General features: G+C 35.4%; 2 protein-coding genes and 1 long non-coding RNA gene across 5 annotated transcripts in view; 2 read left to right on the forward strand and 1 right to left on the reverse strand.

Moving 5' to 3' along the window:
- LOC117326848 (E3 ubiquitin-protein ligase XIAP-like) lies at nt 1-10,458 on the forward strand. Of its 3 annotated transcripts, none has more exons than XM_033883625.1 (13): nt 1-59; nt 224-310; nt 1,210-1,252; nt 2,302-2,377; nt 2,613-3,904; nt 4,372-4,538; nt 4,908-5,037; nt 7,443-7,603; nt 7,860-7,914; nt 8,380-8,520; nt 8,750-8,842; nt 9,255-9,287; nt 9,446-10,458. In XM_033883625.1, exons 3-13 carry the CDS (start codon nt 1,237-1,239, stop codon nt 9,640-9,642), a joined length of 2,361 nt encoding a protein of 786 aa, XP_033739516.1. In that variant the 5' UTR covers nt 1-59; nt 224-310; nt 1,210-1,236; the 3' UTR covers nt 9,643-10,458. The 3 variants fall into 3 exon arrangements, with proteins under 3 accessions (XP_033739516.1, XP_033739518.1, XP_033739517.1); XM_033883627.1 differs by having other exon boundaries at nt 8,750-8,836; XM_033883626.1 differs by lacking the exon at nt 1-59 and having other exon boundaries at nt 224-278.
- Nucleotides 6,052-22,280, reverse strand: LOC117326852. Its single transcript, XR_004532523.1, has 2 exons — nt 22,173-22,280; nt 6,052-7,661 (listed from the first exon to the last, which is right to left on the reverse strand). It is a non-coding gene; the product is annotated as an uncharacterized LOC117326852 (long non-coding RNA).
- The window catches only part of LOC117326851, an 8,787-nt gene continuing 6,937 nt past the window's right edge, over nt 21,821-23,670 (forward strand). The window contains exon 1 of the mRNA XM_033883633.1: nt 21,821-22,410. Within this exon, the coding sequence (XP_033739524.1) occupies nt 22,176-22,410 (235 nt within the window). The 5' untranslated portion in view covers nt 21,821-22,175. The remainder of the gene's footprint in view (nt 22,411-23,670) is intronic.

Below are 23,670 nucleotides of genomic sequence, written 5' to 3' on the forward strand. Positions count from 1 at the left end.
CCTGGCGACCCTAAGATTACGACACATTGACGGGCATGTGACGCACCCATGACCTCTTGGTAAGTAAATGTTACATAAGATCTGCATGCTGGTACACGAACATATTTATAAACAAAACTGTCTCATGATCATATGATATTTGATCACATTGATAGATATACATTTTGTAAGTGTTATCCACTGAAGTTATACCCTATAACTCTGACATTACTTCCTCTTACAGGTAGGTACACAGCTGCAATGGCAGAAATAGGGAAACCCTAGCTTCATTTCTTGAAGTGAGTGTTCGTCAACGAAACTTGTACCTACAGTATGTATTCATGTTAAGATGTCTACCTCTCGGAACTTAACCAGTGTCAAAGACATATTTAGATTCTATTTTAATTATAATTGTGAATTCAAATACACATTTCTACCTTCCTTTTGGTACCCGAGTTCACCAGGTAATGTTTTCTGGTATTGAAAGGTATTTCTCGATCAATTAATGTAAAGCAAATATCGATTAAATTTAGATAGTGAAAGCAACTAAACAGCCTTAAGACTAAAAACCAGATATGTGAACGAAAACTATGAGACTACAATTTATACGTTGTTTGATTTCATTTTCGCAATCTATTTGAAATAAGATATCATTAGTCTACGTGATGGAGTGTAACGAGATAACTTATTTTAATTGGATTAGCTTTTTCATACTCCCGACTTAAGGGGGTACGAGGACCTGGCACAAAATATTCAATTCACTTTCAATATATGTATATATCATATGTACTATGTATCAAAATATTGACGGACCGTTGGTTTGGAATTTTGCTAAGACGTTTTGGTAAATGAGTTATTAGTCATGTTTATATTCTTTGTGTGAGTCCGTCCGTCCGTCCGTATGGTATGTTTATTATCTATATAATTAGTAAGGTGGCCATCGGAGCTTTACAATTATGAAATTTTTCTAGTTTTGTTTTAGCATGAGACATGTTTTAGTTTAATACATATCTGTATGTTGATTAATTCAGGCTAGACTAAAACTAATGATCAGTCCTTTGTGAGTCATCATTGAAGCGTGACAGAATGTATTCGATCGTCAAACAGCAATACGCTTAACATACTGTGTACTATCTTACCAAATGTTCCATTAATAAAGCGATATAATTTCGTCATGCAAATTATAAAGTTGGAGTGAATCCAAATTACACCACAACCTTTTTCTTTTAGGTATAAACCGAACGTATGCTGTGAGTAATGAATTCCGATACACGTAAGTGTAAATGTCTATTTATAGATACTCATACTATACATACATCGTGCTATATAATACGCATACTATGATGTAAGACAACATGTATAGCTAACTCAGATTGCGCTTATCCTTTATTTACACGGGTTTCAACATTTTCATTAAGTAAAGGCATATCAATATTTAATTTTATTTTGTGGGAGATTGATGGATTAAAAGATTTCACAACACCTAACGGTTTTTAAGTATTTGAGAACATATGCCTATACATCGGACAGAGATATCGCACCATTCATAGGTTTGTCACCCGTTTTTCCTTTTTAAAATGCTGTCATTCCCTACGTTGTGCTTTATTCTGTCAACCCCCTGGATATGAGAGGTTACATCAAAATAACAGAGATTGATGACGTCATAAAACACAAAGACCATAAGTACACATAAATACAAAATTGATGACTTCATAATAAGAATATACACTTATAAATAGAGTAATATCAATTTGGGATTACACAGAACTACATGAATTAAGATTTGGTTTCAATAGATTAATAAACATATTTTCTTTTGATTCTCTTTCTATAGCATCTGCGCTAGACACTTGGTATATAGGTAGAACAGAAAATCACTTTTAGAACATTGGTTCTGATGTTTGCTGACTGGTAAAAATCTGTCTGTTCTTATTTGCTGTCTATGTTCTGTCATACGCTTTCGCTTACGGAATCATTTATGTTTGTTACTTCTATATAGTGTATTCGTCCATTTTTTGGGGGGCACATAATTTGTGTTAGTATTACAGCCATATGACATATCCGTCCATTTAATGTGAGTGACGCATAAAAGTGTTACAGCTAAATAACACACATTAATAATGTTTTAGCTTAGTTTTCTTACGTTTGGTGATACATTCTTTGTAAATGTTGTCATATTTTTAGACAAATATTCTTAGTGTTTATTTTTTTTTACATAAATAGACAATGTATGAATTATTTTTGTTTATGTTCTATATATAGATCACGATGAAATGGTCGTCTCCATCTTTGATACCACTGATGTGTAATTTCTTTTTATAGATTTTGTGAAAAGAGTGTCTGCTGTCAAATTCAGGAAGATGAATATGTATCATTATGAACATCCCTTTCTCGGCAAGTAAGTGCTAACACAAAATGAGCTCCTCATTTGTAATGACAGTTATCTGATGTTATCTTCTGTTAAATTAGTCCTTTTATGAATCGATTTTACAGTTATTTCACTCATTGTTGTAAGCATGCAATGATTTTTCAATTTCTTATTTCAAATTTATTTTTAAACGACGATAAATAAAATTCAAATTAATGAAAAAGATATGACAATGGTAGATGTTTCTACGAAATTTTATTGACAGGAAAACATTGCAAGAAAATGGTGATTCCCATAAAGATAAAGAACAGAGAGGTACACATTTAAAAATGCATATGAAGAAAGCGTCACTGAAAAATGGCAAAAAGGACTGGCTGAAAACGTTCAGCTTATCAATGAATATCTCTTCCAAGGGCACCTCAACAGTTTTGGAAGTTAACAGCGAATATGATTTCGACGATATATCAAATGCATCGTCAAGTAAAAACAATAATACACATGGGGCCGTTTTAATTGCTAATCGAGATGATCTACAAAAATATGTCTTTGTCGGAGACATTGAAACGAAAACTACAGAACAAGATATCAATGACAGAGAACCAGATGAAAGAGACGAATGGAATCGTAAGGAGTGTGATATCAATCAGATAGTATATATGAGCAAAAATCCGTGCCAGATTTCGCTCGGAAGGCCTTGCCATCCTGTCATGTCCGTTCAATATTCGAAAGATGAACTGAAACGCACAGATAGACATACACCCCCTGTTATAACCAATGCTATGGTATTGAAGGGGTTTTTACAATGCGCTTTAACAGATCTGGAAAAGAAAGGATGTTTTAGGAAACCACCAGATCGTCATAATGTACTTATGCCACAAACTTTTGAATCAAAAATGCCGCCGCTGACACCAATTCCCATATATCCGAACGATAGAAATGAACAAATAAATATCAATCCGTTCTATTCTTTACTGAATAGTTACGGCCAGTGGCCGAATGAATCAGGGATATCTCCATCTCGGTTAGCAGAAGCGGGATTCCATAGCATTGCACCACATGGTCATTTGGTTGGTTGTCGTTCGTGTAGTATACAACTTAGCATTGACGATTTCAACGGAAATGACCCATACACAGTCCACAGACAGATATCACCTACGTGTCCAGCGGTGCATAGGGGGGAATCTATTTCAACACCGGTTCAACAAGAGGCATCAGGTCCTGAGAACGGAATTGATTTCGAAACAGTTAACAATAACTTACATAGACTACAGCTTGACGCTCCTGTTGAAAACGTTACCAGAAGATCTGAACCTGGCCAGATAGAAACGATCAATGAAGAACACACACACCTTACCGCACGTAACGGCACACAAGCCGATAGTGTGCAAGGAGCATCAGCAGCATCAGCAGCATCAGCATCTAGTCATCCAATAGTTACTTATGAACCAAGAAATCCGGGTCAGAGGTCACCAGAGGTAAGACGAGAGTCATTCAGAAACTGGCTTGGCAGATATCAGGACATCGATAACTTAGTACATTCTGGGTTTTTCTTTATAGGTATGTCATCAAAATATAAATACAAAAACATAACTTTTTACTGTTTATCAGATAATTGGCTTTAGTAATATGGTATTGTTAAATTCGTTCAAGGGTTTTTTTTATCATTGTATTAAAATGCATTATCAATAACTCGCATATGTTACTTAACCTAACAATACTTATTGAAACAACATTATACGCTCAATAAACATTCAACTAATTATTGTGGTGGTTGGAAACACAATTGTTACGGTGCTTAAAACTCAGTCAATGATAACATACATAACATTGCTTAACCGTCGCTTTAGAGCGAGAAACTCGATATCAGCATAATAGATATAATCATCAACATTCATGTTCATGTAATATTGATATTATTTCTTTTCGTGTATTAGTTTCATGTGAAACTGACAAAATGTTTCTTTTAATTAAAATCAACAAAAGAGTTCAAAGAACAAATGCAAAGAAATTTTTACTTCTACTAGGGGAAGAGGACATAGTTCGTTGTTTCCATTGTGATATTGGCCTGGCAGAATGGGATCCGTCTGATGACCCCTGGGTAGAACATGCCCGTCACAGTCCGGACTGTCCCTATCTGAGAGGTCAACGAGATGACCAGTTCATCTCGGGCATTCAAAGGAGCTGGGCAGAGGTAACGTAATATGGTTACATTTGGATGTTAACATTATGTAAACTTCTTATAAAGTATGTGTTGGATATTAAAAACAAATGTTAAGAACTACGAAGAATCCAATAGACACACTCCTGATCTCACTGTTTTATATTGATGCTTTAATATCTCATGCATTAATGATTTAGGGTGTACATAAATACATTACCATAAAAATTTGATTTGAATTTTAGAAAAAAATAGGTCTATATGTTTACTTGTGATACGTTGAGTCTGTTGTATATTCTAGTGCAAATTTTATTCACTATTGGTACAAATTAATCCATTTTACATTGAATTACAGTTGTACAGATGACGTAAAAGATATCGTTTATATTTTGTGTGTTACAGATATACACACCTAAACATCCCCAAATGAGCCAGACGAGCACGAGACTGGAGACGTTTGGTCCTACATGGCCACAAAACTATGTTCTCCAGAGACCAGAACAGTTGGCTGAAGCAGGCTTCTTTTACACAGGTACCTTACAGACGGCTTTTATCTTAAATCGGATGTACAATTACATTCTGTAGTTCCGTATAAACTGTAATGAATATGTCGTTTCATGACAATACATGACTAACTTGATGCAATTACATTACTGTATCCTATCACAACACATTTTTTGCCTTCACTGTCAATACTCGGACAAGCATCAGTGTGCTAAGCCTCCTTCTTCATACAAATATACACTTTGTATATTCTAATCTCCATGCTGTGAGCTCTGTTTGCTGTGTTTAGCTACCTTATATGTCGAAATAAAAACCAGAAAACAAATATTTTATAATAAAAAAACACTTGAAAATATCAGCAAAGGTGAGCGGAAGAAAACATAATCTAGGTTACACACAATCATACAACAAATCTGCATAAAAATATAACTAAGACTTCCTCACATGAAGAATGTCGCCTAATATAGGTTACACACAATCATACAACAAATCTGCATAAAAATACAACTAAGACTTCCTCACATGTAGAATGTGGTCACACTGTGGAAGGTGCAACCATATAATAGTGTACAAGAAAAACAAAGAAAAAACTGAAACCTGGATACATAAACCAGGGAGGGATATATAGGAGGGTAAGCACACTGATAATTTAAATTTCACTTTTTGATGTTTTGAATTCTAGATAAGATGGCGTCTTCTGAAAATTATTTCTAAGTGTTGGGGTGACCAGCTGAAGTGACCAATGAGCGATGACCTTTGCTCTACGACCCCGGATGTGACGCTTACCATATATGGGTCAAGAGGCGTGGCTACCCATATTGTTGATTTAATATTAAAAAGGAATGTCAGTTTGTGCAAAAACATGTTTGTTGTTACAAACTGTATTTTTTGCCTTCACTGTCAATACTCGGACAAGCATCAGTGTGCTAACCCTCCTTCTTCATACAAATATACACTTTGTATATTCTAATCTCCATGCTGTGAGCTCTGTTTGCTGTGTTTAGCTACCTTATATGTCGAAATAAAAACCAGAAAACAAATATGTGGCGAAATAATGGCTCACTTTTTAGAAGTGGCCGCAATATTTATTTTTTAAAACATTTTAATTTTAAATCGAAGAGTTGTTATAATCAATTTAATATAATTTATCTTTCTTGAACTTTATTTTAAATGAATTAACAAATATTTTATAATAACAAAACACTTGAAAATATCAGCAAAGGTGAGCGGAAGAAAACATAATCCGCCATAATGACAATATATAATATATTGTCATCCGCCACCCGAACTGTATTTTGTGTTATGTCCCCACAACACAAGATCACGCGAGATCATACATATATTTCAATATAGTATACAGGTAGCTTTCAACTATTGAATTGACCTAAAACAAGTATTCAACCCTCTTAAGCAATCAGTACCGGCGTAACTAGCAAATGTGTTATTGGTATGTCACATGATTATTAAGTTTTAAGCAGGATCATAATATTATGTATCATTATACGTATAATGTCGTAATGTCATGGGTTTATGCATATCTATTGTACATCTTTATAAGTGTGATTTAACTAACAAAGTTACCATGCAATCAAAACATCAAAAAAATCAATCTCAAAGCCATGACAATAACTGATTGCATTAAAACGGTAACATCAGTGTGCCTCTTTCTATTTCTTTAATTGAATAAAATTATGACCTTATGACCAATAATTAATTTGAAGTAGATTTGAATTAAAATTTGAATTTAATATTTTAGAAAAACACCAGAAATAAACATACTTCAACATTGCACAAAAACACAACTACAATTGAATACTTGGTAATTTCCGCCCCAGGTTATTTTCGCCCTTGAGCAACACAAAACAACGATCAATTGTAAGACCAGTGTTTTCTCTTGTTCACATGTACATACATGTACATGAATGGAAGCCACAATTAAGCGATCGTGAACTCATAAAATTAGTCTTTTCCATTGCAGGAATTTGATGTCACTCTGTATTTCATTTTATCATTACCGGACTACATCATTTTTAAAAATCATGAATTTTTGAAAAAAAATTCGCATGTATCGTTTTTTAATTAGAAATGCTAAGCCTAGTACATGATTGTTTATGATTCGACTAATGGACGAAAATGACGAAAACTAAACGGGAACGAAAATTACCAGGTATACAGGATTATATTTGATTATTTTGATGGTTTAACTTTGTAATAATGTAACCTCATCAAAGATACATGTTCTGTAGGTACATGTACTGTATTCATTTTTTTCTGTCAGTATTGAAGACATAATTTGGAATGACGTTTTTACTGTTGATAAGGCGAGATGTAGTTCTTGTTCATTGGACATCTGTTCAAATTCCGCGTCCAGAACGGACTTCATATCAATTTTTCAAATTGCATATTTAACATGTAAATATAAACCCTGAACAGGTGAAGCAGACACTGTCCGGTGCCATTACTGTGACGGGGGTCTCCAGGAGTGGGAACCGAACGATGATCCATGGACTGAGCACGCCAAGTGGTTTCCATTCTGTAAATTTGTCCTCAAAGTTAAAGGGTTGTCCTTTGTACAGGCAGCAGCTCTTCCGGAGGTACGTTTATCTAGCTCGGTATTAATAAAATCACCTATGCTGCTATTTTGATTTTAATCTGAAAACAAAATGTAATTGAAATCTTTTGGGGTAATATTTATATATTTCCAGCTGTGAGATAACATGGTTAAGATTTAAAAAAATCTTTGACCGATATTTAACATTTGAATGTATCCACATTGAATTAAATTGGAATAAATGACGTTAAGGTATTATTTAGTTTTAATGTTTTACCATGGAATGCATTCATTTCTAGGAAAATGACGGAGAATCTGAAAATTCGATTGGAGTGACGTCACAGTTTACACGTGGTATGTAGATTGTATAATTGTTATATTCTATATGCACTCAAAAAAAACCTTTTAAAATAAAACTCAGCCTAACATGCTTTTGAAGAAAGTGCTTGCAGAATGAATATGTTTGTTCTACCATGGATGTTTGAAAATATTCAACTTTTTATGAGACATTATATATTTCTTTAAAAACATATCCAAATCGTATCATTTAACTGTTTTTGTTTTTGTTTTCTTAGGGGGTTAGGTAGTCTCTGGCAAAAAAACGTGGAATTGTTAAATATCACGTGTGCTATAAATTTCAGAGCAATATTTTAGTAATTTTATTATATTGAAAATTCGAAATAAATCAATTGCTCACAGATTTCTGTTATTAGCATGTTAAGCTATTAGTTTATTTTTGAACTAACAATTGTTATATATCATTACTTTCTGTTTTGCATATTTGTATTTATTGAACGTTGTTTTGTTGATTTTACTAAGCTGAGGCTAGCTATGAGGAAAAATGTCGCAAAAAAGAGCAAGAAAATCCTATGTTGTCAGCAGCAGTAGAGAGCATAAAGGAATTTGGTTACCGGAAAAAAATGATAAAGAAAGCAATCCTTGTCCACGTGGAAACATCAGGTAAATATTTATCAAAATTCTATTACCAAATACTCAATAAGTCATGGTATGAGTAAATGAGAAATAAGCCATGATAAGTATGGATCCTATTTTGTGTTTCTATATTCTATTGTTAAGATAGTAAATAGATATACAAAACATTGTACAGGCTTAGAAATGTGGTATTTAGTTATATTCAATTGTTGCGCTATTGAATTTCCAAATACTAATATGATTTTTTTCCATAAAGGCAAACGCGAATTCAATGCAAGAGAATTGATGGATATTATATTCAAGCTGGAAGAGAAGGAATCGTCACTGGAAGAAGATGGATATGATACAGGTTACATGATTTCCATCAATTGTTATTTCAAGGATGTTAAATAATCATATCTAGGGAAGTAACTTTTGCACCATAACTGTTCGTAACCCAACTTATGTATATTGTTAGACAGATATGTTGTGATGTAATATGGTGACAATATACGTTCTCACATTATCCTTAAAAAGTGCATGCCTAGAGTTCAAGCCTGCCAGTTTGATAATCGAAAAGCCACAGGGGGAAGCATCATAAATAAGCTCGTAAAAAGTAAAAAAAAACCACCGATATAGTGCTGTTGTTTTCTGAAACAAAAATATAAAAAATAAAGATATCAAATTTAAAACGAATTTATCCCGATTCAGTTAGACAATAAATATATATCAATATAACGAGTGATAGAAAAATATATCTTATTTGATTTTTTTTTTTTCAGAATCCTGTTCAAGTTCGGATGAAATAAATTTCAGTAAGTATGATAATGTGTCACATTAATAAATTTTACCTTGTAATTTTATAACATTATGTACCATAAAACATAGTGATTTGTGTTCATAGATGTATAAAGATCGATGAATTGCTGATACTGATCTTTTACTTGATGTTGGACTCTTCTATTTTACACAGCTCCAAAGGCGATGGCTAAGGAAAATGAATACTTGAAGGGAAAACAGCTATGTGATTTGTGCCGGAAACGGGACAAGTGTATGCTTTTTTTACCATGTGGCCACAGATCCACATGTGAGCCATGTGGAAAAGGACGGACGTCATGCTCAGTCTGTTTAACAGAAGTGACGTCATGCGTGAAGACTTTCCTGGGATAGACATGCAACAACACCTTAAACTTTTTGTCAGATTCAGTGATGGTTATCTGAAAATATTATGAGAGTGAGGATTGGCTATCAGAACGTACTGCAAGAGTGAAGATTGGCTATCAGAACACATTGTCAAAGTGAGGAGTGGCTATCAGAACACATTGTCAAAGTGAGGATTGGCTACCAGAACGTATTGTCAGAGTGAAGATTGGCTATCAGAACACATTGTCAAAGCGAGGATTGGCTATCAGAACATATTGTCGGAGTGAGGATTGGCTATCAGAACATATTGTCAGAGTGAAGATTGGCTATCAGAACACATTGTCAAAGTGAGGATTGGCTATAAGAACATATTGTCGGAGTGAGGATTGGCTATCAGAACATATTGTCGGAGTGAGGATTGGCTATCAGAACGTATTGTAAGAGTGAAGATTGGCTATCAGAACACATTGTCAAAGTGAGGATTTACTATCAGAACATATTGTTACAGTGAGGATGGACTAACAGGAGATATTGTCAAAGTGAGGATTTACTATCAGAACATATTGTTAGAGTGAGGATGGACTAACAGGAGATATTGTCAAAGTGAGGATTTACTATCAGAACGTATTGTCAGAGTAAGGATTTACTATCAGAACATATTGTCAGAGTGAGGATGGACTATCAGAACATATTGTCGGAGTGAGGATTTGCTATCAGAACATATTGTCGGAGTGACGATTGGCTATCGGAACATATTGTCGGAGTGAAGATTGGCTATCAAAACACATTCTCAAAGTGAGGATTTACTATCAGAACATATTGTCAGAGTGAGGATGGACTAACAGGAGATATTCTCTAAGTGAGGATTTACTATCAGAACGTATTGTCAGAGTAAGGATTTACTATCAGAACATATTGTCAGAGTGAGGATGGACTATCAGAAGATATCGCCAGAGTGAGGATTGACTATCAGAACATAATGTCAGAGCGAGGATTTACTATCAGAATGTATTGTCAGAGTGAGGAATGGCTATCAGAACGTATTGTGAGAATGAGGATTTACTATCAGGAGATATTGTCAGAGCGAGGATTGTCTATCAGAACATGTTGTCAGAGCGAGGATTGACTATCAGAACATGTTGTCAGAGCGAGGATTGACTATCAGAACATGTTGTCAGAGCGAGGATTGACTATCAGAACATGTTGTCAGAGCGAGGATTGACTATCAGAACATATTGTCGTAGTGAGGATTGGCTATCAGAACGTATTGTCAGAGTGAAGATTGGCTATCAGAACATATTGTTAGAGTGAGGTTGGACTAACAGGAGATATTGTCAAAGTGAGGATTTACTATCAGAACGTATTTTCAGAGTAAGGATTTACTATCAGAACATATTGTCGGAGTGAGGATTGGCTATCAGAACATGTTGTCGGAGTGAGGATTGGCTATCAGAACGCATTGTCAGAGTGAAGATTGGCTATCAGAACGTATTGTGAGAATGAGGATAGACTAACAGGAGATATTGTCAAAGTGAGGATTTACTATCAGAACGTATTGTCAGAGTAAGGATTTACTATCAGAACATATTGTCAGAGTGAGGATGGACTATCAGAAGATATCGTCAGAGTGAGGATTGACTATCAGAACAAAATGTCAGAGCGAGGATTTACTATCAGAATGTATTGTCAGAGTGAGGATTTGCTATCAGAACGTATTGTGAGAATGAGGATTGACTATCAGGAGATATTGTCAGAGCGAGGATTGTCTATCAGAACATGTTGTCAGAGCGAGGATTGACTATCAGAACATGTTGTCAGGGCGAGGATTGACTATCAGAAGATATTGTCAAAGTGAGGATTGGCTACCAGAACATATTGTCGTAGTGAGGATTGGCTATCAGAACGTATTGTCAGTGTGAAGATTGGCTATCAGAACACATTGTCAAAGTGAGGATTGGCTATCAGAACGTATTGTCCGAGTGAGGATTTGCTATCAGAACATATTGTCGGAGTGAGGATTGGCTATCAGAACATATTGTCAAAGTGAGGATTTACCATCAGAACATATTGCTAGAGTGAGGATCGACTAACAGGAGATATTGTCAAAGTGAGGATTTACTATCAGAACGTATTGTCAGAGTGAAGATTGGCTATCAGAACACATTGTCAAAGTGAGGATTGGCTATCAGAACATATTGTCGGAGTGAGGATTGGCTATCAGAAAGTATTGTCAGAGTGAAGATTGGCTATCAGAACACATTGTCAAAGTGAGGATTTACTATCAGAACGTATTGTCAGAGTGAAGATTTACTATCAGAACATATTGTCAGAGTGAGGATTGGCTATCAGAACGTATTGTCAGAGTGAAGATTGGCTATCAGAACACATTGTCAAAGTGAGGATTGGCTATCAGAACATATTGTCGGAGTGAGGATTGGCTATCGGAACATATTGTCGGAGTGAAGATTGGCTATCAGAACACATTGTCAAAGTGAGGATTTACTATCAGAACATATTGTTAGAGTGAGGATGGACTAACAGGAGATATTGTCAAAGTGAGGATTTACTATCAGAACGTATTGTCAGAGTGAAGATTGCCTATCAGAACACATTGTCAAAGTGAGGATTGGCTATTAGAACACATTGTCAAAGTGAGGATTTACTATCAGAACATATTGTCAGAGTGAGGATGGACTACCAGGAGATATTGTCTAAGTGAGGATTTACTATCAGAACGTATTGTCAGAGTAAGGATTTACTATCAGAACATATTGTAAGAGTGATGATGGACTATCAGAAGATATCGCCAGAGTGAGGATTGACTATCAGAACATAATGTCAGAGCGAGGATTTACTATCAGAATGTATTGTCAGAGTGAGGAATGGCTATCAGAACGTATTGTGAGAATGAGGATTGACTATCAGACTATCAGGAGATATTGTCAGAGCGAGGATTGTCTATCAGAACATGTTGTCAGAGCGAGGATTGACTATCAGAACATGTTGTCAGATCGAGGATTGACTATCAGAACATGTTGTCAGAGCGAGGATTGACTATCAGAACATGTTGTCAGAGCGAGGATTGACTAACAGGAGATATTGTCAAAGTGAGGATTGGCTATCAGAACGTATTGTCAGAGTAAGGATTTACTATCAGAACGTATTGTCAGAGTAAGGATTTACTATCAGAACATATTGTCAGAGTGAGGATTGGCTATCAGAACATATTGTCGGAGTGAGGATTTGCTATCAGAACGCATTGTCAGAGTGAAGATTGGCTATCAGAACGTATTGTAAGAATGAGGATAGACTAACAGGAGATATTGTCAAAGTGAGGATTTACTATCAGAACGTATTGTCAGAGTAAGGATTTACTATCAGAACATATTGTCAGAGTGAGGATGGACTATCAGAAGATATCGTCAGAGTGAGGATTGACTATCAGAACATAATGTCAGAGCGAGGATTTACTATCAGAATGTATTGTCAGAGTGAGGATTTGCTATCAGAACGTATTGTGAGAATGAGGATTGACTATCAGGAGATATTGTCAGAGCGAGGATTGTCTATCAGAACATGTTGTCAGAGCGAGGATTGACTATCAGAACATGTTGTCAGAGCGAGGATTGACTATGAGAACATGTTGTCAGGGCGAGGATTGACTATCAGAAGATATTGTCAAAGTGAGGATTGGCTACCAGAACATATTGTCCGAGTGAGGATTGGCTATCAGAACATATTGTGGGAATGAGGATTGGCTATCAGAACATATTGTTAGAGTGAAGATCGACTAACAGGAGATATTGTCAAAGTGAGGATTTACTATCAGAACGTATTGTCAGAGTGAAGATTGCCTATCAGAACACATTGTCAAAGTGAGGATTGGCTATTAGAACATATTGTCGGAGTGAGGATTTGCTATCAGAACATATTGTCGGAGTGAGGATTGGCTATCAGAACATATTGTCGGAGTGAGGATTGGCTATCGGAACATATTGTCGGAGTGAAGACTGGCTATCAAAACACATTGTCAAAGTGAGGATTTACTATCAGAACATATTGTCAGAGTGAGGATGGACTAACAGGAGATATTGTCTAAGTGAGGATTTACTATCAGAACGTATTGTCAGAGTAAGGATTTACTATCAGAACATATTGTCAGAGTGAGGATGGACTATCAGAAGATATCGCCAGAGTGAGGATTGACTATCAGAACATAATGTCAGAGCGAGGATTTACTATCAGAATGTATTGTCAGAGTGAGGAATGGCTATCAGAACGTATTGTGAGAATGAGGATTGACTATCAGGAGATATTGTCAGAGCGAGGATTGTCTATCAGAACATGTTGTCAGAGCGAGGATTGACTATCAGAACATGTTGTCAGAGCGAGGATTGACTATCAGAACATGTTGTCAGAGCGAGGATTGACTATCAGAACATGTTGTCAGAGCGAGGATTGACTAACAGGAGATATTGTAAAAGTGAGGATTGGCTATCAGAACGTATTGTCAGAGTAAGGATTTACTATCAGAACATATTATCAGAGTGAGGATTGGCTATCAGAACATATTGTCGGAGTGAGGATTGGCTATCAGAACGCATTGTCAGAGTGAAGATTGGCTATCAGAACGTATTGTAAGAATGAGGATAGACTAACAGGAGATATTGTCAAAGTGAGGATTTACTATCAGAACGTATTGTCAGAGTAAGGATTTACTATCAGAACATATTGTCAGAGTGAGGATGGACTATCAGAAGATATCGTCAGAGTGAGGATTGACTATCAGAACATAATGTCAGAGCGAGGATTTACTATCAGAATGTATTGTCAGAGTGAGGATTTGCTATCAGAGCGTATTGTGAGAATGAGGATTGACTATCAGGAGATATTGTCAGAGCGAGGATTGTCTATCAGAACATGTTGTCAGAGCGAGGATTGACTATCAGAACATGTTGTCAGGGCGAGGATTGACTATCAGAAGATATTGTCAAAGTGAGGATTGGCTAACCAGAACATATTGTCCTAGTGAGGATTGGCTATCAGAACGTATTGTCAGAGTGAATATTGGCTATCAGAACACGTTGTCAAAGTGAGGATTGGCTATCAGAACATATTGTCCGAGTGAGGATTGGCTATCAGAACATATTGTGGGAGCGAGGATTGGCTATCAGAACATATTTTTAGAGTGAGGATCGACTAACAGGAGATATTGTCAAAGTGAGGATTTACTATCAGAACGTATTGTCAGAGTGAAGATTGGCTATCAGAACACATTGTCAAAGTGAGGATTGGCTATCAGAACATATTGTCCGAGTGAGGATTGGCTATCAGAACATATTGTGGGAGTGAGGATTGGCTATCAGAACATATTGTTAGAGTGAGGATCGACTAACAGGAGATATTGTCAAAGTGAGGATTTACTATCAGAACGTATTGTCAGAGTGAAGATTGGCTATCAGAACACATTGTCAAAGTGAGGATTGGCTATCAGAACATATTGTCGGAGTGAGGATTGGCTATCAGAACGTATTGTCAGAGTGAAGATTGGCTATCAGAACACATTGTCAAAGTGAGGATTTACTATCAGAACATATTGTTAGAGTGAGGATGGACTAACAGGAGATATTGTCAAAGTGAGGATTTACTATCAGAACGTATTTTCAGAGTAAGGATTTACTATCAGAACTTTTTGTCAGAGTGAGGATTGGCTATCAGAACGTATTGTCAGAGTGAGGATTGGCTATCAGAACATATTGTCAGATTGAGGATTGGCTATCAGAACATATTGTCAAAGTGAGGATTTACTATCAGAACATATTGTCGGAGTGAGGATTGGCTATCAGAACGTATTGTCAGAGTGAGGATTTACTATCAGAACATATTGTTAAAGTGAGGATGGACTAACAGGATATATTGTCAAAGTGAGGATTTACTATCAGAACGCATTGTCAGAGTAAAGATTTACTATCAGAACATATTGTCAGGGTGAGGATGGACTATCAGAAGATATCGTCAGAGTGAGGATTGACTATCAGAACATAATGTCAGAGCGAGGATTTACTATCAGAATGTATTGTCAGAGTGAGGATTGGCTATCAGAACGGTTTGTGAGAATGAGGATTGACTATCAGGAGATATTGTCAGAGCGAGGATTGTCTATCAGAACATGTTGTCAGAGCGACGATTGACTATCAGAACATGTTGTCAGAGCGAGGATTGACTATCAGAACATGTTGTCAGAGCGAGGATCGACTAACAGGAGATATTGTCAAAGTGAGGATTTACTATCAGAACGTATTGTCAGAGTGAAGATTGGCTATCAGAACACATTGTCAAAGTGAGGATTGGCTATCAGAACATATTGTCGGAGTGAGGATTGGCTATCAGAACGTATTGTCAGAGTGAAGATTGGCTATCAGAACACATTGTCAAAGTGAGGATTTACTATCAGAACATATTGTTAGAGTGAGGATGGACTAACAGGAGATATTGTCAAAGTGAGGATTTACTATCAGAACGTATTTTCAGAGTAAGGATTTACTATCAGAACATTTTGTCAGAGTGAGGATTGGCTATCAGAACGTATTGTCAGAGTGAGGATTGGCTATCAGAACATATTGTCGGATTGAGGATTGGCTATCAGAACATATTGTCAAAGTGAGGATTTACTATCAGAACATATTGTCAAAGTGAGGATTTACTATCAGAACATATTGTCGGAGTGAGGATTGGCTATCGGAACACATTGTCAAAGTGAGGATTTACTATCAGAACATATTGTTAAAGTGAGGATGGACTAACAGGATATATTGTCAAAGTGAGGATTTACTATCAGAACGCATTGTCAGAGTAAAGATTTACTATCAGAACATATTGTCAGGGTGAGGATGGACTATCAGAAGATATCGTCAGAGTGAGGATTGACTATCAGAACATAATGTCAGAGCGAGGATTTACTATCAGAATGTATTGTCAGAGTGAGGATTGGCTATCAGAACGGTTTGTGAGAATGAGGATTGACTATCAGGAGATATTGTCAGAGCGAGGATTGTCTATCAGAACATGTTGTCAGAGCGACGATTGACTATCAGAACATGTTGTCAGAGCGAGGATTGACTATCAGAACATGTTGTCAGAGCGAGGATTGACTATCAGAACATGTTGTCAGGGCGAGGATTGACTATCAGAACATGTTGTCAGAGCGAGGATTGGCTATCAGAAGATATTGTAAAAGTGAGGATTGGCTATCAGCTTTTGACTTAAGACTATAATGTTGCTCGCTTGTTATAAAATATTTTGCATTTAAAAAAAATAATTTGGTTTTGCATATTACATTTGTAGTTATAATATGGAATAAAAAACAATTTCAATATATGTATACAAAAGTGTTATAATGTTGAAAAGTCCAAAAAATGGCTGTCTTATTCGAGGAGGTGGCTGTAATTTAATTGTTTCTTGTACAGACGTTTACATTATCACGATGTACTCGCAAAGTTCAACTAGAACGGTCATTAGACATGTCGTGCAAAGCTCATACAAGTATGTTATAATTATATAGTGTGCTAAGTATATGATGTAAGTCGTGATAATAATATTTTGACGCTTATTTGGAATCAATTTATGTTCCATTTTCTCTGTTATTATCAAGTGTTATTTATGTTAAATTATTGCATGTGGCATTCTTTCCTATGGATTTTACTTGATAAATTCTTATTCTATCACTTCCGTGTAATACATATATTCTTTCTTATTTGTACATAGAGGTATAGAGCGTGGTAGGTTATATATCTACTGTTTCCAGACATTGATATAGGTTATTTGCAATATCCATGCACATTCGTTTTTATTTTTATTTTACAATACATTTAAGCAATGAACAGTGGTGTCAATGTTGTTATAGTCGATATGGCAGCAAGATGTGAACCCGTTAGGGTTTCAATGCTACATTTACCCACCATATATCTTGCTGCCATATCGACTATAACAACAATAAAACCACTGTTCAATACTTATATTTACATTGTCTTACTATTTTCGTCAACTTTGAAAAGAACTAAACCAACAACAAAAAAATCCCGCCTTTTTTAATGTCACATGGCCCACTGGGTGTTATAGCCTGAGGCACTGGGTGTTATATAGGTTTGTGGTGCCAACTGCGTCTTAGCATTATGTCAATGGGGAAATGCGGAGCAAATGTAAATATAATTGTATGAGTATACAGAAAATTGTCAACAGGTGAAATAGTTTTAGTTATTTCAAATATTGTAATGTATTTATAAAGTCATAAATATCAATGTAAACAGTAAGAAGACATCGATGTACATTTATCTATATATTATATACAAAGTTTTGAATTCTTTTCATCTGCCCTTCATTGTGTTATTCTTCGTAGCCATTCTTTCATGAATTTCTTTAATGTGTGATAATTTGAAATCAATATTTTTTATTTCTGATATGATCCAAATACATATGTTTTATTACTTCAACATTCAGTTTAAAGCACAATGTACTTCTTTTTTTCAGTAGATGTTTTAAGTTTGATGATAAAAACAACCGTAACATTTCATTTTAAAATATTTCATTGATTACACAAAATGATTGGGCAACAAGGTTTGCTTATATGAGCGCTCTCCATGGTTTCCAGTATACTTAAAACAATCTAAGACGTTGGAAAACAATATGTCCATGCTGCATTGCATAATAGTTCAACTTTACTAATGACATTTTGGTAGTTTGTTGAGGGATAAAATGATTTGATTGAAATTAGATATTAATACCCCTGAAAAGTTACATAATTCCATGTGACACAAGTGTATGCACTTGAAATGTGATAGATATATAAACTGAATAATGTTGAAAAATATATGCCAACTCAAATTGAATAAACATATATTTTAATTAAATTAAATTAAAGGCACATTGATATACCGAGTTCGTTATTAAATATATTGCATGATATTTGAGGTATTTGATTGTAAATTATTGTTTATTAACAGAGAATAATAAACAGTTTATAATCACCTGACTTGATATTTACTAATACACACCTCCTGTTTAAACCTAGATTGAAACAACTATGAAAATGTATATTGATTCGAACTTTTCTTTGCATTTGATTTTATTTCCAAACTTTATGGCTATATACTGTTTACATAATTATCGATATGAGGTTTGATAATAGGATAATCAGTCAGAACGAGGAACAAATTATCATAATTACTGATCGTATTCCATACTAGACTAGATATTTCGACATGATCCCGTTTGTTAATACACTTGTCACTGTTTTCATTCAATTATCTTATGATATAGAATGGAAGATGCTACTTTGAAAAGGACGTGTTTGGGTTATCGTTTAAATCAATCCAAATAAATATAATCTTTATCGCCGTTTCATGTGAAATTTTGGAATGTTGAAATGTTTTGGGAAGAGTTAAACACGCTTTAATAAACAATTAAATATTTTTTGAATCACTAACTATAGTACTGTTTTGTTTTTCCTGAGCCATTTTTGCTGTGAATGCGAAAAAGCGCTGTTGTCAAAGTGATCAATTTTCTATAAACCAAAACGACTAGGGTCATGATGTTGGACCTTGTACTTTCCAGAATCTACAGTGGAACTTCGTTAACTCGAAGTCGACGGGACCACGAAAAAACTTCGAGTTATCCGAGTGTTCGAATTAAGCGAGTTATCATTTTTGGTGAAAAGTTTGGTCAATATTTGTCAACATTATATAATCATTATAACTTCGCTCTGTCGCTCATCAGTTTAGTGTGAAGACTGGTCAATACATGTAAATATATATGTAATGTTTCGTTATGTTACTTGTAATTTGGTGTAGTTTTGCCGATATACAGTCACGATAAAGTTTCTTTCACTTAGTCACTTCAAGAACGATCTGATGTCCAAGTCATGTTTGCAAAAGATAAACGATAAAACGGAATTCGACAAAATAAAAAGTTATTCATGTCAAATCAAATACCCGGTAACCGTTTGAGTTTAATACAGATTGCATGCAAAACGTAACAGAACCATTACCTTTTATTGAACATATAAAATACTGTTTGATCGGCCTACTTACTTTTTATTGATAACCACGCCATTTCCATGTGTATTAGCATCGGAAGTTAGGCTGCGCATGTGCGTATAAAATGTTACTGTAACTGAGCTGACTGTTTCATCTTTACTAAAATAAAGAGAGAATTCGGCCGGGACCGACGAGGTACTTCGAGTTAAGCGGGGTATTCGATTTATCCGAGTTCGAGTTAACGAAGTTCCACTGTATATCCATATTTTAATCTACAATGTTTGTTGATGTGAATGGTCTGCCCTTGTTTTCTAGATTTGGGACTGGAAAATGTTTGGTATTTTTTGTTGCTTATATTTTAAAAAGGGTTTCAGTATTGTCTGTTTTGTGTTTCCTAACATTCATCTCCAAACATCTTTTTTACATTGATAAAAGGAGATATGACAGATGATACATAGTAAATCAGTTTAATGTCGCACAATACCATTTTCAAAGACATGTTGTTGTTTTAACTTTTTGTTGTTGTTGTTTTTTCTGTGTTGTGTGTTGATAAGGTTGAGATATATACATTACCCCCGGTTATTTATACCTTACCGTAAATAAAAAAAACCAACATTCCTTTTAAAATAGAAAGTTGTGAAAAGTTCGGTTGTGATGCATTTATAAAACTTCATGTTGTGTCTATGTATGAGTCAATGTTGTTATATTATACGTTAACACAGACATCCAGCGAATACAATCTCCTTGTACAATATTCTCATACATATTTCACGGTCCTATGAGCAAACATGTACAAGTTCATCATTCAAATACACATTTTCTGATGCACAGCGTATGACGACCCTAACACACAGACATCTCGTATCGTATTACTAACTCTGACAAGGTAATGCATTCTGAATATATATGTTCATCACGAAGAGATATGTCTCGTTCTGATAGAGAGTTTGTTTGTTTGTTTTTGCTTAACGTCCTATTAACAGCCAGGGTCATTTAAGGACATGCCAGGTTTGGAGGTGGAGGAAAGCCGGAGTACCCGGAGAAAAACCACCGGCCTACGGTCAGTACCTGGCAACTGCCCCACGTAGGTTTCGAACTCGCAACCCAGAGGTGGAGGGCTAGTGTTAAAGTGTCAGTACACCTTAACCACTCGGCCACCGCGGCCCCCAAATAGATAGAGAAGCTCTGGACAATATCACAAAGAACAATTAACAGTCACAGAAGGAATGATGTTTTTTTTTTAGTAAAATATACCTCTCTTTGATCGGAAGACGCCAGAATATTCGACAAAAAGAACAATTGACAGTCACAGAAGGAATAATTGTTTTTCAGTAAAATATATCTCTCTTTAATAAGATGATTTTTAAAGCTACTTTCAAAAGATAAGTTATTTACAAACGATCATATAAAGAACAGTTACCTGAGTTACGTATAAGTTATACATGTATATACATTGTATATACCGTAAGCATACAGGTGACCATCGCCTTTGAGTGTGAATTTCGTAATAAATGTGCATATTCTGAAGCAATGACACTATTTAAAAGGAATACAACTTGTATGTAAGATAAAACTAAACCCCGAGGATAATATAAAATAGCGAAGCTTTCCACTCAATATTTTTGAAGTATTTATAAAAGACATAAGAAGTCTTATTTCAGCGATATATTGACCAAATCACTGTGTAATTGTTAATAACACGGAGCTTATATTTCGCAGTTGTCACAGTCGTACTCTGTTCAAAGGTTATACATTTTAGGAAACCACGTCGTGTTAAAATTCTGTCGAAAATAATTGCCATCTATATATCCGTTCGGAGCGGCCACGATTTATCTGTATGACAAACGTGATCTGATTACGAAAATAAAGGTTCAGTGGATTATACATGTAATACAGGTACAGTTCTTTTATTCATCTTCAGTTTTTTTTATGATTTTAGACGCGGTAATACAACCCTTTCATGAGACGAATCATAAAACTTCAGTGAGAATATTGTAAATACTGTTGAATCATCTCAGTATGTATCTCTGATCACAAGGGTGCATAATTCCGAGAACGACATGCAAATTACAAAAAAAAAAAACCCCAAAAAAACCCAAAAAAACAACAACAACAACAAGAAGTTCTGTGATACACATGGTATGCAGAATATCCTTACCTGAGCTATAAATTGTATAGACATCTTACACGTTACTCTACCCATACGAAGTATCACTCACTAAATAACAGACACGTGTTCCAAAGGTACATTGTAACCACGGTAATGGACATTACCTGTTTTAATTCTCGGTTATATTAACAATTGAGAACTTGGAGGCCTAGAACGTTGTGGGACTGAGGAAATGAACAAACTTAACATTCACGACAAAGATGTAAATTTAATGCTATAAGCATATTGAGACAATCAAATGTAAATTCTCGTTACGTTACGACTTCAGGTGCATATGTTGAAATGTAAATATACAGGTAAGGCAATATACTATCTTGTACACTTACAAGTTACAACACTGTGATTAATTTTCTTACCTAATGGAGTTCACCTGGAAGAAACGTCTTGACTCAAAAGGTGGACCACACGGGGATGTGACCTGGCGATTCCTCTACCCGTTGATGCTTGTAACTACCATTTGTAGTGTTGTCGGTTTCTGTACCCCCTTTTGGTTTTTTGATGAAGAGTGTGCTGATCGTGGGCTCATTTATGATTGCTGTAAGGGACAAAATGATACCACTTCTTGTCTTCCAGCAGCATGGTTCTCCGAAGGATGTAAGTAAATGTTCGTTTATCTACTAGTATGGGCCTGAGGTATTAATTAAGATGCTTTTTGTCTTCCCTGCATTTTTTTTTTTATTTTATGCAAATCAGGCTCAGGTTGGTTGGTAGGTGAGCTTGTTATGAGAGAAATTCAACAAAAATGTCAGCATACATTTAATAGGAGTGACTGCATACGCATATACCACCTGACTTGTCGAAGTAAATATTAAAGTTAACAAGCATGCTTCAGTAAATACTAGGAAATGGTGCCTGAAAATATTACTGTGATTTAATGACACGAAAACATTTAATGAATTCTCATTTCGACTATTTAGTTCGTAATCGAGATAGTATGCATGCCGTTACTTAGAGTGTATGATGTCATCATTAAGATTATAATAAGCACGTATTAAACTGTATTACTTGCTTATCACTAAACATGGAGTCCAGGTGCAACTAACATTGTCGAAAGCATTCGTTTTTGCGTTAGAACCAAAATCCATCTCGTTATTGCCTTTAATTTTTGTTTGCTAACTATAAGAGATGGTTTGCATAGCAAGGGCAAATCCATTTCTGATTTTGGCTATTGTGATAATAAACTTGATGTCAGAAGCTCGAAAGGCGAACATAGTGGATATGCCTATTTTATTTTTAAGTTTTACAAAAAAATATATAAAATGATCTGAGTGATGACAAACAAATATTGAAAAACGGACAGGCCTACAGACGTAAGACAGACGAAGCACGTACGCCATACCCTGATATAATCCGTCAAAACATGCGAATGATAAAAATATTTCTGAAACGTTTCGTTCCCCTTTGCCTTTCAGTACGGGCCCTGTAGCCAGTGAATAGACTTAACATTTCAATGAGATCATGCTTTTCACGTAATTTGAGTTTTTCCTCTTCTTTTGTTTGGGCTTATTGCACAGCCGGATGAACACATACTATGACGCTGAACATTGTTATCTGATCCAGTAGCCAGAGGAACAAAGAGTATCTTTTTTTCCTATCCATGTACATGTATCCCATTCAGGAATGACGAAGGAAGGCTATCGCATGCTTTCTCCTTTTAAAATCCATCATGTATGTGGTGCCTATCATAAGGCCTTGTTTACAAGTTACATTATTATTTAGCTGTAACACGGATGGAAAACTGAGATAGACTTTATCAAATCACTGAAGCTTTCTTTACAGTACGTGTATTGACGCGTTGTTTGACATGACATTCATAAGCGAATTAAAGTTTTGTGACAACGTATATTCTATGTA

The sequence above is a fragment of the Pecten maximus genome, chromosome 5 (assembly GCF_902652985.1).
Source record: "Pecten maximus chromosome 5, xPecMax1.1, whole genome shotgun sequence".
Taxonomy (NCBI): Eukaryota; Metazoa; Mollusca; class Bivalvia; order Pectinida; family Pectinidae; genus Pecten; species Pecten maximus.

What these genes read in the sequence shown, in the direction of transcription:
- LOC117326848 (XM_033883625.1), top strand. An exon ending in GAACATCCCTTTCTCGGCAA is followed by an intron (nt 2,378 to 2,612) that starts GTAAGTGCTAAC and finishes TTTTATTGACAG; the next exon opens with GAAAACATTGCAAGAAAATG. An exon ending in TTCAAAGGAGCTGGGCAGAG is followed by an intron (nt 4,539 to 4,907) that starts GTAACGTAATAT and finishes TGTGTGTTACAG; the next exon opens with ATATACACACCTAAACATCC.